The 14,990-nt window shown below is 36.6% G+C and overlaps 1 protein-coding gene across 8 annotated transcripts in view; it reads left to right on the forward strand.

Annotated features, from left to right (window-relative positions):
- SLC10A7 (solute carrier family 10 member 7) overlaps positions 1-14,990 on the forward strand; it is a 263,082-nt gene that overhangs the window by 18,229 nt on the left and 229,863 nt on the right. For 7 of the 8 annotated variants that reach the window (XM_003899245.5, XM_017959103.3, XM_017959104.3 and 4 more), the window contains exon 4: positions 378-453. In XM_003899245.5, coding sequence (XP_003899294.1) covers positions 378-453 — 76 coding nt within the window. Of the gene's footprint in view, positions 1-377; positions 454-14,990 lie in introns of those variants that run through there. The other variant, XM_017959106.3, reaches the window with a different exon arrangement.

Genomic DNA, 14,990 nt, shown 5'->3' on the forward strand with positions numbered 1-14,990 from the left:
GAAAATATTTTTCACTTTACCTAAAAATAACCTAAGACTACATACACTTACCAAATGATTAGCCATTTTGGTTATCTTTCAATGACTGAACTCACTATACCTTGACTGCTTTTTGAATTGTATAATAAGAGCTTAAATAGCTTAAAATAGACTCACTCAAGCCTATGGAATAGCATAAGAGATTAGAACCCATACATTTGCAGCACCTTGTAAGCCATATTGCCTTGTGCAGACTTGTCTAAATTCAACAGGGCATGTGCATCAATAAATATGCCCTTATTTTCATTTGCTCAGCCTTGCTGTTTTAGAATGAATGTGGTGACAGCTGTCTATGATTTAAAAAATTATTTATAGTTGGATTTTCTTTTATTTTTCAGTTTGCAGACAGTAGGTTGCATGCCTCCGCCTGTGTCTTCTGCAGTGATTTTAACCAAGGCAGTTGGTGGAAATGAGGTGAGTCATGGGGCTACCTTATTTAAACATAAGTGCATGCTGTGCTTTTATTTCAAAATTGTACCGTAGTTTTGAACATGAAGGGCTGATGTTGCAGAAAACTCCTAGCCATAACAGCTTGTGAAAGAAGGAGGTGTACTCACATACTAGCATGATGCTAAAATTGATCATGATGGATGGAATTTAGGATTTCAAAGAGAAGAGCAAGGGAAATGAGTGAAATAGAGATAATGACTTTTCTTCTACCTCAGTGGAAATTGGGAGACAAAGGACAGAGAAGACCTGGGAAAGGCATTTTTCATCCAAGATTCACAGCCTGAGGACATCTAATATGGCTATTCCTTATTTCTCCTTTTCTACTTATATTCTCTCATTCAGAAAAAAAATGCTATTGAAGGAGGGAAGATAATGGGTTTCCACTTCAGTTCATTCTTAGGATTCTACTTTCAACATCGATTTTCATTTTCATCCACTTTCTGTTTTCCAAAAATATTGAGTACCTGCTATATTGAAAACAGGTTTATGGAAGTATCATTGACATATAACAAACTGCATAAACATAAACAGTTTAATACTTTGACATATGTGTATACTTGTGAAACCACCAACACAATCAAGATAGTGAACATATCCATATCCATATATACACACTCAAAGAGTTTCCTGAGTCCCATTGACATTCCTTCCTTCTGCCCTTCTCAACACCCCCTTCCCCAGGCAACCACTGATCTGCTCTCTGTCACTGTAGATTAGTTTGTGTTTTTTAGAGTTTTATGCGATGGAATTATACAGTTTGTGCTCTTTTTTTAAAAAAATCTTTTCTAGCTTCTTTTACTAAGCATACATATTTTGTAATTCATCTATGTTGTGTTCATTAATAATTCAGTACCTTTTTTGCTGAGGAGTAGTATTTTATACAGATATGCTACAAATTGTTTATCCATTCACCTGTTGATGGAAATTTGGGCAGTTTCTAATTTTTGGCTATGAGCATTCCTGTAGAAATCTTAAGTTTATGTATAACATACCCCCATTTCCTTGGAAATATCTAGGAGTGGAATGGATATATCATCTGGTAGGTGTAAGTTTTAGTACCTTTTAATCAAGGAAGAATCATCTATAAATAGTTATAAGCCTCCTATAAATAGCTTCTGATGTAGACTATTTCTCTCAATATACAAGCACTCTTCTTTTACTACATATGTATGTTTAACTTTTAAATAAATCACCAAACTATTTTTTAAAGTGGTCATACAGTTTTACATTCCAACCAGTAGCGAATGAGAGTTCCAGTGTTCTACATCCTAGTCAACATTTGGTACTGTATTTTCAGTCTTTTTAATTTTTGCCATTCTAATACGGTGTAATGATATCTCATTGTGGTTCTAATTTAATTTGTATTCCCAGTGATACTGAGTATCTCTTCATGTGTTGATTTGCTATTCATATGTCTTCTTTAGTGAAATGTCTATTAACTCTTTTGCTCATTTTTTAAAAAATTGGGTGGTTTGTTTACTTATTGATGATCATTAAGAGTTCTGTATATTCTGGGTATGTCTCTTTCATCAGATATTTGCTTTGTCAATATTTTTTTCCTAGTCTGTGACTTGTCTTATTATTTTTCACCAGTGTCTTTTGAAGAACAGAATGGTAGTGGAGACAGTAAAGGTGATTGGATTCTGGGTGTATTTGGTACAGGATATGCTGATGAATTAGATGTGGGGTGTGAGAGAAAAAGAGGGATCAAGAATGATTTTAAGGTTTTTGGTCGAGCAACTGAAAGGATGAGGTTGCTGTTGCTATGTGAGAACAGGTTTGGGGAGTATTAGCCTATAGAGGCTAGGCTATTCTGGGATAACTAAGAACTTCAAAATCTCAGTGGTTAAAAATATACATTTATTTCTTTTGGTACATGTCCCATGTGGGTCAATGGGAAGGTCTTTTGCCATCCCCAAAGATGCCAGATTGATTGGAGGTTCTACTATCTTGTAGGTCTACCCCCTGGATGGAACACACAACATTTTCACTTGCCACAGCAGAGAGAAAGATTGCAGAATCACAAATAGGTTTTTCACTGCCCAGGTTGACAGTGATACATGGCACTTTGCTCACATTAAATTGATCAGAATAAGTCATAAGGCCTTACCATGTGTTGTCATTTATGTGTGCTGAAGGAGAAGGGAACTGACCTTAGTGAATACTTGTAATGTCAGCCATATAGGTAAAGATCAAGAGTTTGGTTTTTTGATGTACTAAGATGTCTATTATATATCCAAGTGGAAATACTAATGAAGAATTAGAGATATTAGAATTAGTAGTTTAGGAAGTGGTCTAAACTAGAGATATAAATTAGGGAATCATCAGTGGATAAATGTACTTAAAGCCAAAATTGGATGAGATTTTTTGGGGAGAGAGCATAGATATAAAAGAGAAGAGGTTCAAGGACTGAGCCCTGGATCACTCCAACATTAAGAGGTCAAGGGAATGAGGAATAACCAACAAAGACAACAGAGAAAGCAGCAGTAATGAGAGCAGGAAAAACAGGGGAGCATTGTGTCAGGGAAGCCAGGTGTCCTGGAAGCCATGTGAAAAAGTGTTTGAGGAGGAGGGTCTGGTTCACTGTGTAAAATAATGCTGATATAAGTTGTGTAAGGTAAATTCTGAAGATTAGCCACTGAATTATGCTACATGGAGTAACTGGCAGCCTGACCAGAGTGGTTTTGGTGGAGCATTGAAATAAAAGCTTATTTGGAGTGGGCTCAAGAAAAAAGTGGGAAGAGCAGAATTAGAGATAGAAGTAGAGTCAACTGTTTTGAGGTTCTCTGTGATGAAAGGGAAAAGGGAAATGAGGTTGTATTTAGAGGGGATGTGGGGTAGAAATTTTTTTAATGTAGAAATAACAGCATGTATGTACCATGATGAGAATACTACACTAGAGAGGAAACTGTTGATGTAAGAGAGAGTGTGTATGCTGGAGTAATATATTTGATCAAATGAGAAAGAATAGTATTGAGTTGTATGACTGTCAGTGAACCTTGGGCTGTTTATTTATAATAACGGAAGTGAAGGCAGAGTGTGTGGATATGGATGTGTGTAGCTGGGCAGAAGGGGTATACTTGGTCTTTTTTAATGGTTTTTATTTTCTTAGTGAGGTTGGAAGCAAGATCAACAACTGAGAGTGATAATGAGGTAGGTGGTATTGATGTTTCAAAAGGGAGGAGAAAGTGTGCAATTGCCAATTAGATGAGGAAAGTGAGTTAACTTGAGGGTATGGCAGGACAGCTAGGTTGGACTGAGGAGCCAGCTGAGATGTGTAGACATGCATTGAAAGTGAAGCCAGGCATTGTGGTTGTGTGTTTTCTCAAAGCCACATTTAGCTTCTTAGTGTAGGAATGAAATTAGCAGATAGCTGGATTTAACCAAAGATTTCATTATGTCAGGTAGTTTTTACTTTTTGCCATATGATTAGTGAGATAGAGGAGGTATAGGAGTTTTAGACTAGTATGCTCTGTGGTTTTCTTTCTATTGTGATTAGAGATAAATGTGATTTGTCTAATGGTGATTCCCTTAAGAGGTGTGCAGGCTATATTGATTTTAGAGACTAAAAACCTTTTTGTTCCCAACTTTTGGCCAAAGTTCACATTTCATCCATATCCTTGACAGTAACATAGCATTAGATTCTTCTAAAGTCTACTTACATGTTTATTCCTTCAATAGATAAATTGTTTACATTAATGTTCCACGTTAATAATGTGGAATTTAGAAATATCTCCTTTGTTTTCTAAAAGTGTTAGTCTATTTCTTTAAATGTTTATATTGTATAGTTTCATGATTATCAAGCATTTTTGTAGACCGGGGTATAAGATATAATTTTTCATAAATCTTGAACATCAAGCTTCAGAAATGAAGTTTGCAGAGTCTAGTTTGGTCCTATCTTCTGATATGAAATGAGTAGACTATTTCATATTTTCACCAGATAGTAGGAGAAAATGATCAGCAAGAAAAGGTAGTAGAAAAGTTTAATGCTTTCCTAAAATAATGTTACTAGATAAGTGAATATAGACTTTTGTTGAAGTAAATGTGAAAGAAGATTAATCTTCTGTATAATATATTGGAAAGAATGTAATCTAAGGATGGACAGTGAATTTGTTGGTGTGTGTAATGAAAAGGTCCACAAGCTGGGCTCACTGTGACCTAGTATTTGATGAAGGCCCTGATTCTGCTTTTCTGTGATTCTCTGCTCTGCCTTGCATGTAGCAGCTCTGTACTCACATGGGTTTTAAACATAGCAATAGAATTGCTGTGGCATATTTCCATGTTGCATTGTCCTTGCAAAATGTTCTTGATGGAGTTTATGTTAAGTAGGAAAACGTTTTCCTTCAGGATTTTGTGTTATCACCTTTTTCACATTTAGTTGATGCTCATGTATATTTACATATTTATATGTAATATATACATGTTTAATATGTGCTCTCATGTACTAAATAAAGTGTATGGTTGTATAGCATATTTGTTTTTAATGATTTGGGGATGTATGCAGTTGTAATGGTGTCATTTGAAATGATTATTTTCATTTTGCAAAGTTGTTATAGAACGTAGGAGGAAATTTGTTTCTGCTACTTACACACTTTTCATTTTAAATGATTTTCAGTAAAATTGTTGGTTACCAAAAGATTTTGTCATGGGTTGTACTTTGGCAAGAAGTAACTTTATTGCTTTTTGTTAGTTAAAAAAAAAAGTCTGTTCTTATAACTTAGGTTATTTTTGTTTCAGTGAGCCAACTAGAATTTATAATGACTTTTAGCAGCAGAAGGGACTCAGTGTATGTGCATAGCAGTATATATACCCTGAAATGCCAGTATATTTCTCAGGTAAACAAATGATACTGTTTAGTGGTAAAGCTGACTGACAATCTTCTTTTGTGGCTTTTACATTTTAAGCTATTTTTATTTGAATATTAGAAACATGGTCAGCTTCTTATTTGTGATTGTTATTTATTCATTTGAATATTTTAAACACAAGTTTTCAAAACTGCAAAATTGTAGAGTGTGCTTTGACATGGTCCAGCTGGTGGCGATTGTGGCTGTGTGTATGTGTGTGTGCATGTAGCTGTAGTTCCTTTTTAAGTAATAGAAAAAGTAATAAGGCCGGGGGCAGTGGCTCATGTCTGTAATCCCAGCATTTTGGGAGGCCCAGGCAAGGGGGGATCACCTGAGGTCAGGAGTTCAAGACTTGCCTGGTCAACATGGGGAAACCTCGTCTCTACTAAAAATAGAAAAAATAGCCAGGCTTGGTGGCATGCGCCTGTAACCCCAGCTACTCGGGAGGCTAAGGCAGAATAATTGCTTGAACTCGTGATGCGGAGGTTGCAGTGAGCCAAGATTGCGCCATTGCACTCCAGCCTGGGTGACAGAGCGAGACTCCATCTCAAAAAAAAAAAAAAAAAAAAAAAGGAACAAGAAAAAAGTAGTATGAGTTGGTTAATCCTAATTTTATTGCCAAAAATAAGATAGATCAGAATGTTTTATATTTTATTCTGACATGGGAGGCAAAAGATAAACACTTATTCTTTGTTTAAAACTATATATGTTTGTTTAGTTTAAATTTCTGTTCCAAATACAAGATTCTGTGGTAAAATTTTTTTTTGATTTTTTTTCCCTCCAAAAGCCTTACAAAGGTTTTAAACCTGATGAGACTTGCTAAGAGAATCATTGTATTTAAATTCAAGTTACTTTTGCCTTACAATAACTGTCACGTGGATTCCTTTATAAAAGAAAAAAAATTTAAGAAACTGGAAAATTATTCCCCTACGTTTGGAGAGGGAGTTATGTGATTTTCATAGTATTGTTGTAGAACTGTTTCATTTCTCTATCGTTTATACTGGTGTTCAGTGAAAAAGCAAGAAAGGTAGGGTTTGGGAAAGAGGCATTGTCTTCTTTTATCTCAATATTGCTTCTTTTGCATGCTGAGAAAAAGAAGAATTCAGCTAAAAGCCATTGCCTAAAAATGTGAAGTGAGTATGAAACCTTAACATCCAAGTAAAGTTGCAAAGCTATATAGCTTTGCAAAATTTTGAGAGCCTAGGTATTAAACAAGTAGAAGAGAAATATAATTAAGGAATGTCTGCCTTCAAATATCTGAAGGAAAAAAGAAAAAAGCATTAAGAGTTGTAATAGATAAAAGTCAGGGCAAGTTAGAAAGGAGTCTTTAGTCAGATCTGGGAGTAATATTTAAAGTCTAGGTTATCTGTGTTTAAAACCAAGCCTGGCAATTCAAACCATGAAAATAGGCACCTCTACCACTAGTAGCAGTGTACTGACTATAGGCATGTTATTTATGTTTATTTGCGCTTTTTTGATTGTTTGTTTCTTAAAATGGATTTCATGGATCACTTGCACTGGCATTACCTGAAAGATTAGAAAAGTAAACTTAAATTCTTTATATCATATCCATCCTAGACATATTGAATTAGAATGTTTAGTGGATGGGCCTCAAGAATCTCCTTCTTTTAAAAATTATGAAACCTATCATAGCTACAAAAAGTGTGTAAAACACATATACACAGTTTAAAGCACAATATGCACTTCTATGTCCACCATCCAGCTTTAGAAATAGAATACAGTATTCAACCAGTTGTTAAGCATCAACTTTAAGATACTGTTTTCTACCATAGAGAATAATAAGGATAGTAAGATCTTACAGGGGTGAAAAAGTAATCTTTTGGTCACCCATAACAAGGGTCATAGCTGACATCCCTATGACAAATGACACATTAACAAGAGAAAAGCATAACAAATTTATATACCTAAAGTTTTAGGTGACATGGGTAATTTCAGAAATGTAGACCCAAAGAGCCAGGGAAAACTATATTTTTATGCTGTCTGATGAAATAAGTGGATAGTTGGGGAGAAACATGGTTGGAAAAAAAAGGGGTATGCTCTAATGGTAATAAACTGGGGCCACTTAATAAGGCCAGGTTTTTCAGATTCTTTTCTATGTCTCTGTAAGACTTGCTTTCCCTGAGTGTGAGAAAGGACACCTGTCACATGAGGATCTTCAGGGGAGAAGGGAGGAAGTCAGAGTGACCTTTCTGCTTTCTATGATCCACCTAGAGGAAGAGGAATTCTAGTTTCTATGATCCACTCAGGGGCAAGAGAAAGAGGGACAGGAGACAGGAGGGCAGGAGAAAGTTAGGGAGACCATCTTGCTTTTGAGGCCCCCTTGTCTGTCTCAGCTCAAAAGTACTCAGTATGCCACGGCACCATGCTTTAGAGTATTGTGTTCTGAGACATGACAGTCCAGTGCCTGACTTTGAGAAGCTTACGTTTAATGTGATATTACAGTATTCAGAATCTTTACTTCATGTTATAAACCTCACAAAAATAGGCAAAGCATAGTGGAATAGTTTTGCCTAGATGACCCTCATCGTTAAATTATTGTTTTCCATTTTAATGTAGAAAAAACCAAAATGCACCACAAGTGAGGTCAGCTCCACCCAGCTGTGTGGGACAGCCAGAACTTCAGGTTAGGAATCTAGACTGTGTTTGCTACTTGCAACGTTAGGCTATGGTCTTGCCTAGTCTAGTATTAAGACAGTGTGCTTCTTTTAATGCAAGCATATTTAGCTGGCATTTTAATTATATTTTACTTAGCGGGTTGAAGGATTTTAGAACTTTGATAGTCATGCTGAATTCCAAATGCATTTTAAAGAAACATTTTGATTTGGGGTATAGAAGAAAGATAACGAGTGTGTGTGTGTGTGTGTGTGTGTGTTTACTTTCATCAATGGGGCTGGTGCTCAAATCTCTTCAAAGACAATTTAAGAATGTCTCCTTAGCAAAGAAAATTATTGCATGTGGGGAAGTCTTTAAGTCATAGATGAAGGTCATGGAAGTCTGAGTGTATTTAAAAAAGGTTTTCTATCTGCTTGGAAAGCAAATGAAGCACTCATTACTAACTTTCAAAGTATAGCTATGAGATTTTTGCTAGAGGTGAAAGATCAAGATCATCACAGTCCAAATGGAGACTGAAAGTTCAATTTCTGACTTATGAGTGAGGCATGAAACATTTCAGGGTTATTTTGCATTATCATTGGGGAGTTGGTCTTGCTAATCCAATGCATTAAGATAAGATTCATTGAAACATTTATAAAGGCAGTTAGAGTAGATCTAATCAGCAGAGAGGACTAGGAGTGAAACGGAAATCTGATCTGTCAGTCACTTTCTCCGCTTTAGCAATTACTTAGCCTTTCTGTTCTTTGCCTTTCTCTTCTGTTAAATGGGGTTACTGCTTTGGCTTGTAGTGTAAGGTTAATGGCATCCTGGTGGAATCTTATGTCTGAAAAACATTGTCAGCATTGAGCCTTCTTGCAAGCTGGCAGATGTATGTTTTTTAGCCTCCAGACTGGTGTGCTTTCTGAGGAGTAGTAACAGCTACTTTTCCCTTTTTAACAGATGAAAGAACAGAAGTAACAGCAGCAACAGCAAGAAATTCTATGTCCCTACTCTTCTACTGTATCTACCTTTTAGCTTCAGTCTTATCTTCCAGATTGGGCGAGAGTTCTTAGGAGGTAGAAAGAGTTCACTGTGTTTGTTTTAAGCTGCTATAAAACTTGTGAAACGTACCTAGATTTCCCTGTTCTTTGGTGTAACTTAGAATTTTCTCATTAAACCCTGTTGCCCAGCAAATTATCTTCATTTTTACCTCTGTAACCAAAAGGGCTCTTTTAATAGATTAGCAATGATTTCTAGTCACCAATCCCAGTGGCCAGTTCTCAGTTCATATCCTCCATGACTGATACCATGGCCACTCATCTCCAAATTCCTTCTGCTTCCCTGATACTCATCTCTCCTGATCTTCTAAATTCGCTCATTCATTCACTTCATTCATTTATGCAAAAACATATGTCAAGTGCTTGCAATAGCTTGCTGTATATACATAGTACATTTATATAATTTTCAGTTTAGTAAGTGATATAAAACAAGCAGTACATTGTAGCATAAGATGATTTGTATTTAAATAAATTTAATAAACTGGATAATTTCAGATTATTAGTTTACATTATAGGTCTTCAGTTTTTTTGTATTAGTATTTATTGTTGTAACCTGGAATAGTCATGTCAGATACTCAAGATAGCCCCTTTGGGAATTAAAGGCCATGGGGAGCCAAACTAGTAATTGAAAGATTGCTTTGAGAGTTTAGAACTAGATAAAGGGGATTGAAGATTGAATAGATTTATAGGATGTTTCTCTGAAACAGTAAAGCCTAGAAAAGCATCCCAGCTCCATTCCAATGAACAACAACAAAAAAATCGCAAGCCAAGAAAACAATCAGGTATGTCTGTCTCTCTCTCTTTTTTTTTTTTTTTTTGAGACAGAGTCTCACACTGTTGCCCAGGCTGGAGTGCAATGGTGCAATCTCGGCTCACTTAAACAGTTCTACATAAACATTGAAAATGTGTTATCAACCTAATTCTCCTTGTTCAGTATCAGAATATCTGCATGTATGATGACTAGCAACATTTTTTGATAATTTGGTTTATTTTGATAAGTTATATTTTAAATATCAGGCTTCGTTTTTAGAGAGGCACTAGTCTAAACAACAACACACTGCTAGCTTTTCTTTCAGCTAATCTAATCTAATTAATGTTTCTATGTTTGCATCTTATTATAGAGAATTTGATTATTTTTAGCTTTATTTCCAAATTCTGGGCATGTGCCTTTTTCAAGTTCTGTGGCTTGTCTGTGTACCAACTACACGCTAGCTACACATGTATTTGTGTATATTTATGAAGTTGTTATTCTTGAAAATAGAAGACTTATTCTTAATAATTTACTAAATCATGGAGTTACGAAAATGTCAACAAATTAAACCTCAGAAGACTTAGCTTCTTCTTTTGGCCCCATCCCTAACTAGCTCTGTGATCTTGGGTAGTCTTTTCTTCAGCTTTTTAATCAATTGTATGTAGGCATGGTTGTTTTAGATGAAAATATTTTGGGGGAAAAAATATAGGACCCATGTAAACGAGAGGAGATATTCTGTCACTTTAAACTGTTTGCTTCTTGGTGTAATATGATCTATTTTTATTGCATTAAATGTAGATCTTTATGCTTTCCCAGCTTATTCTCTTTTTATATTAAGATATTTGACATCTGTCTGTTTATTAAGAACATGGCTGGCTGGGTGTCTCACGCCTGTAATCCCAGCACTTTGGCAGGCCGAGGCCAGTGCATCACTTGAGCTTAGGAATTCCAGAGCAGCCTGGGTGACATGGTAAAACCCCATGTCTCCCCAAAAATACAAAAAAACTTAGCTGGGCATGGTGGTATGTGCCTGTGGTCCCAGCTCCTTGGGAGCCTGAAATGGGAGGATCACTTGTGCTTTGAGGTGGAGGTTGTAGTGAGCCAAGATCCTGCCAACGCACTCCAGCCTGGGTGAAAAGAGTGAGACCTTATCTCAAAAAAAAAAAAAAAAAAAAAAAAGGAACGTGGACAGTGTATAGGCCAAAGGAGTCAGGTTTAATCTGTATTGCATTGCTACAAACTTTAGAACTGATTCTGTTAAACTTTACTTGCATTACAAAGTCATCAGGCTGTATCTTTCTAAGTATTTAATGAGAACATCCTGCTTAGTGCAATGAGATTTTCAAGCTCATTATTCATGACCCAAGAATACTTGGATCCAAACAAATGATCTGAATATATTGAGTGGGCTAAGCTGCATTCTAATCCAGTGCCAAGATACTGGCCTTGCAGGGCCCTCTGAATGAGGAATTTATTTCCCTCCCTCCCTCCCTCCCTCCCTTCCTTCCTTCCTTCCTTCCTTCCTTCCTTCCTTCCTTCCTTCCTTCCCTCCTGCCTTCCTGCCTCCCTGCCTTCCTCCCTCCCTGCCTTCCTCCCTCCCTCCTTCCCTCTCTCCCTTCCTCCCTCCCTCCCTCTCTCCATCCCGTCTTTCCTTTCTTCACGCAGGCAGAAACTGAAAAGTTTTCCAAAATATAATTACTCTGTGTATAATTTATTCTTTCTTCTTTCTTTCCCTTGCCTTTTTCCCCCTCCTCCCTCCACCTTTTTCCTTTTCTTCTCTTCTTTTTCTTCTCTCCAATCTTGGAACAATAATGCCAATCATTATTCACTAAATTGATATTGTGACCACAGCTTGAAAAACACTACCCTAAACTCTAATGGATGTTTGCCATTCATATTTCCTCTTGAGTCAGCTCCTTTGATTCTTTGATTCTCTGGACAAACTTTTTGGCCTTTGGTCTATATGCTCTGGGGAATTTCTGGCCACCTATTACTTGCAGACAGTTCCTTTGACATTAGTCTTCAGTATTTTGAGGACTTTGTCTTCTGATGAATTCTTTTGCTGCTTGTGGTCAGCTCACCTGATCTGTCAGCACTTATAATAAGAACCTTCTCATCCCCCATATCTAGTAAGTCTTGCCCATCAGTCAAGGCCCAGCTTAAATATAGTTTTCCTCTCAAAAAGCTGCTATAGATGCCCAGTCAGAATTAGTCTTTTCTTCCCTCCACAATACTTTGTACTTCTGTTGTGACACTCACCCTTAATCAGATATTTTTGCATATATTTGGCTCCCCAACCGATCTTTGAGTTTTCTTTGTGGGAACTACTTTTCTTTTGTATCTTTTTAATGCAGTGTAGGAGTAGCCTTAATAAAAATGGCAGGAAAAGGGCTTGGGGAAGCTGGAAAATGATCCAGTTTCCTCCTGGTCATATAGTGGTTGAAGTAATTTCCACAACTCTATGTTCCCCATCTCTCATTTCAGGATTCTTTCATGTATTTACTGTACTAGAATAAAGAGGAGATAGAATTAAATGATATCCTAGATTGGGCATATGTTTTTTTTTCCTTCATGCAAGTCCATTTTAGTTCCAGTTAAGAGAGCCTATTGTGGGAATTATTCAGAGTGTATGCTTAATAGTGTTTCTCATTTACCAATTCTTCAAATATGAACCATGAGATAATGTTATGAAGTTCAATCTCAGTACAGTTACCTTAAGTTCACACTGGTTTGAAAATGGTATACCTTCTCAAATAGGCAAACCAAGGTAATCTAACTCTGACAAAAAGCCTGGGAAACTAACAATATGAGGTAAAATACTTTATATAGTTATTTACACTAATCTTTGTTTAAATGCATGATAGAGTATTCTACAAAAAAAAATGCTTTGGACTTTTGTGGCCCTCTGATAACCCATTAAACTGATATGCCTAACTCTCATTTGAGTTTACAGTGAGTCTTTGTCAAAATAAGCCCTCACGAATACTCATTGCATTTGTGCAATGAAGTTGTTGGCATGTATGTATTCTTTTTGTTCCTCTGAAGTTTGATATTTCTAGTTCCCTAATTATTATTTAATTGCCAACTATTCTGTAGTGTTTGCATACTTGCTCTTAAGGGTAGGCTATATAGTCACATTTTGGTATGAAAAATGAGAACTGGCAGTATAATTTAAAAATAATCTACTATGCTCAGTTAGTCTATAAAGAGAGATGTGAATTCTCTTGGTTTGATGTCATCATCTTTTTGGAGATAACAAAAAAAAAATAGAATTTTTGTTGAATGAATTATGTAGCTCCCTTGAAAAAAAATTTATTTTCAAATTGTGATTGAAAACTTATCAAAGGATTTAAAAAAAAGAGCCTACTTTAAGAAACAGTTTGCCTGTGGTTGATAAAGTTTTACAACTTCAAGCTTAATTGATAATAAAGGGACCAATAGAGAAAGAGGAAGGCAGTTAATTGAGTTAGAAGCTTGTTTGCTAAATGGAGGAGTCTTTTACCGGTTGAGTGGGAAAAGCCCAGTCTTAGGTTTTACAAAGCCTCTTAGAGATGTGAAGAAATGCAAGCACTTTCTGATTTCTGATCCAGAAGGAAAAAAGGAGCACAGCAGAAGGATGGAATAACTCAGGACTATTCTGATGCACAATTATAGAAGGTACTTTTAACCTGTGGGCAGTTCCTTTGCCCTACGTGGATTTAGTGAGCTGCTACCCCTTGCACAATAAGGAATGACCTCAATCACAGTAAACTCTTGCCATCAAAATAGTAAGATCAGCCAGTGCGCGCTATGTGTCAGTTCTTGTTCTCAGTGCTTTACATATATTAATTCCTTTAATCTTTTGAGATAGGTATTATTACTATCCCCATTTTGCAGATGAGAAAACTGACACAAAAAGAGATTTAAAAACTTGTCTAAATTTACAGAGCGCAAACAAAGTAGAGTGAAGATGTCACCTCAGGCACTCTGGCTTCAATGCCTGTGCTCCTCACCCTCCCTTCTCTGCTCTTCTCTGTTAACTCTGCAGGTAGAGCAGACTGCCTCAATCCACAGATGTTAGCGCCTGAACTACCTGTGTGGAAAAAATAAAGGCTATGTTCAGAGTAATGATTCCTAGGAAGTTATGGATGTGTTGATATTTCTGTTTGACTGGAAGCTTCCTTCCAGGAAGCTTTCGCCATTTCTGTGCTATGGCCCTGTGGTACTACCCTGTCAAGGCACATTTAACACAGACTATTGAAAATGGCTGTGTATCTCACTGAAGCTCTCATTAGATGGCAGCAAATGTGTATTTCTTTTTTTTTTTGAGATCGAGTCTCATTTGTCACTGGAAGGGGAGTGCAGTGGCCAGATCTCGCTCATTTCTGCAAGCTCCGCCCGGCTTACTTCTATTCTCCTGCCTCAGCCTCCCGAGTAGCTGGGAACACAGACGCCCCACCTCGCCTCGGGCTAGTTTTTGTATTTTTAGTAGACACGAGTTTCACTGTTAGCCAGGATGGTCTCATCTCCTGACCTCGTGGATCCGCCTCCGCCTCTCGCCTCCCAAAGTGCTGCTGGGATTACAGGCTGGTTTCACCGCTACCGCAATGTGTATTTCTTATTCACAGTTGTATCCTCTGTATCTAGTGCAGTATTTGGCATAGATGAGGGACACAGGAAATGTATTTGAATAAATTAATATTTCTGAAGAAATTTGTCTAGCCTTATGTGTATTGATTTAAATATGTATTATTAAGGCAGTAATTCATATTAAGGTAAACTTTGCCCTATGTTAAACTTCTATAGAAAAATCAAGGTACACAATAGGTTATATACTGTGGCATTTTTGCTTCTCTGTTATTCACGCCAATTCTGCTTTGTCTAAGCTTTAACAGCCACAGCCTTGTGGTAGCAACCCCTGAAATAGCAGGCATAATGCCTGGAAGGAAATAAGACTTCAAATGCTTAGAAGGAAATAAAAGACTTCTATAGGATTGTTCTGGCCTGGAAGAAAATAAAATATTCCTAAAGGGCTAATAGTGCATTTTTAAAATCTATTAAGTGATGAAAAACAAAAACAGAAATCTTAGTAGCTGAATGGGACTTTTAGTCATTTTTTTTCCCTCCTTAATTTTGGATGATCTGAAATCATCTAGTCAAGTAAATATCTCATGTGGGAAAAATGATTTGCACGTTAGAAGACATTAGGAGATGCTCAATAAATATTTTTTCTGAACAAATGATGAAGTATAATTT

Source organism: Papio anubis, chromosome 3 (genome assembly GCF_008728515.1).
Source record: "Papio anubis isolate 15944 chromosome 3, Panubis1.0, whole genome shotgun sequence".
Taxonomy (NCBI): Eukaryota; Metazoa; Chordata; class Mammalia; order Primates; family Cercopithecidae; genus Papio; species Papio anubis.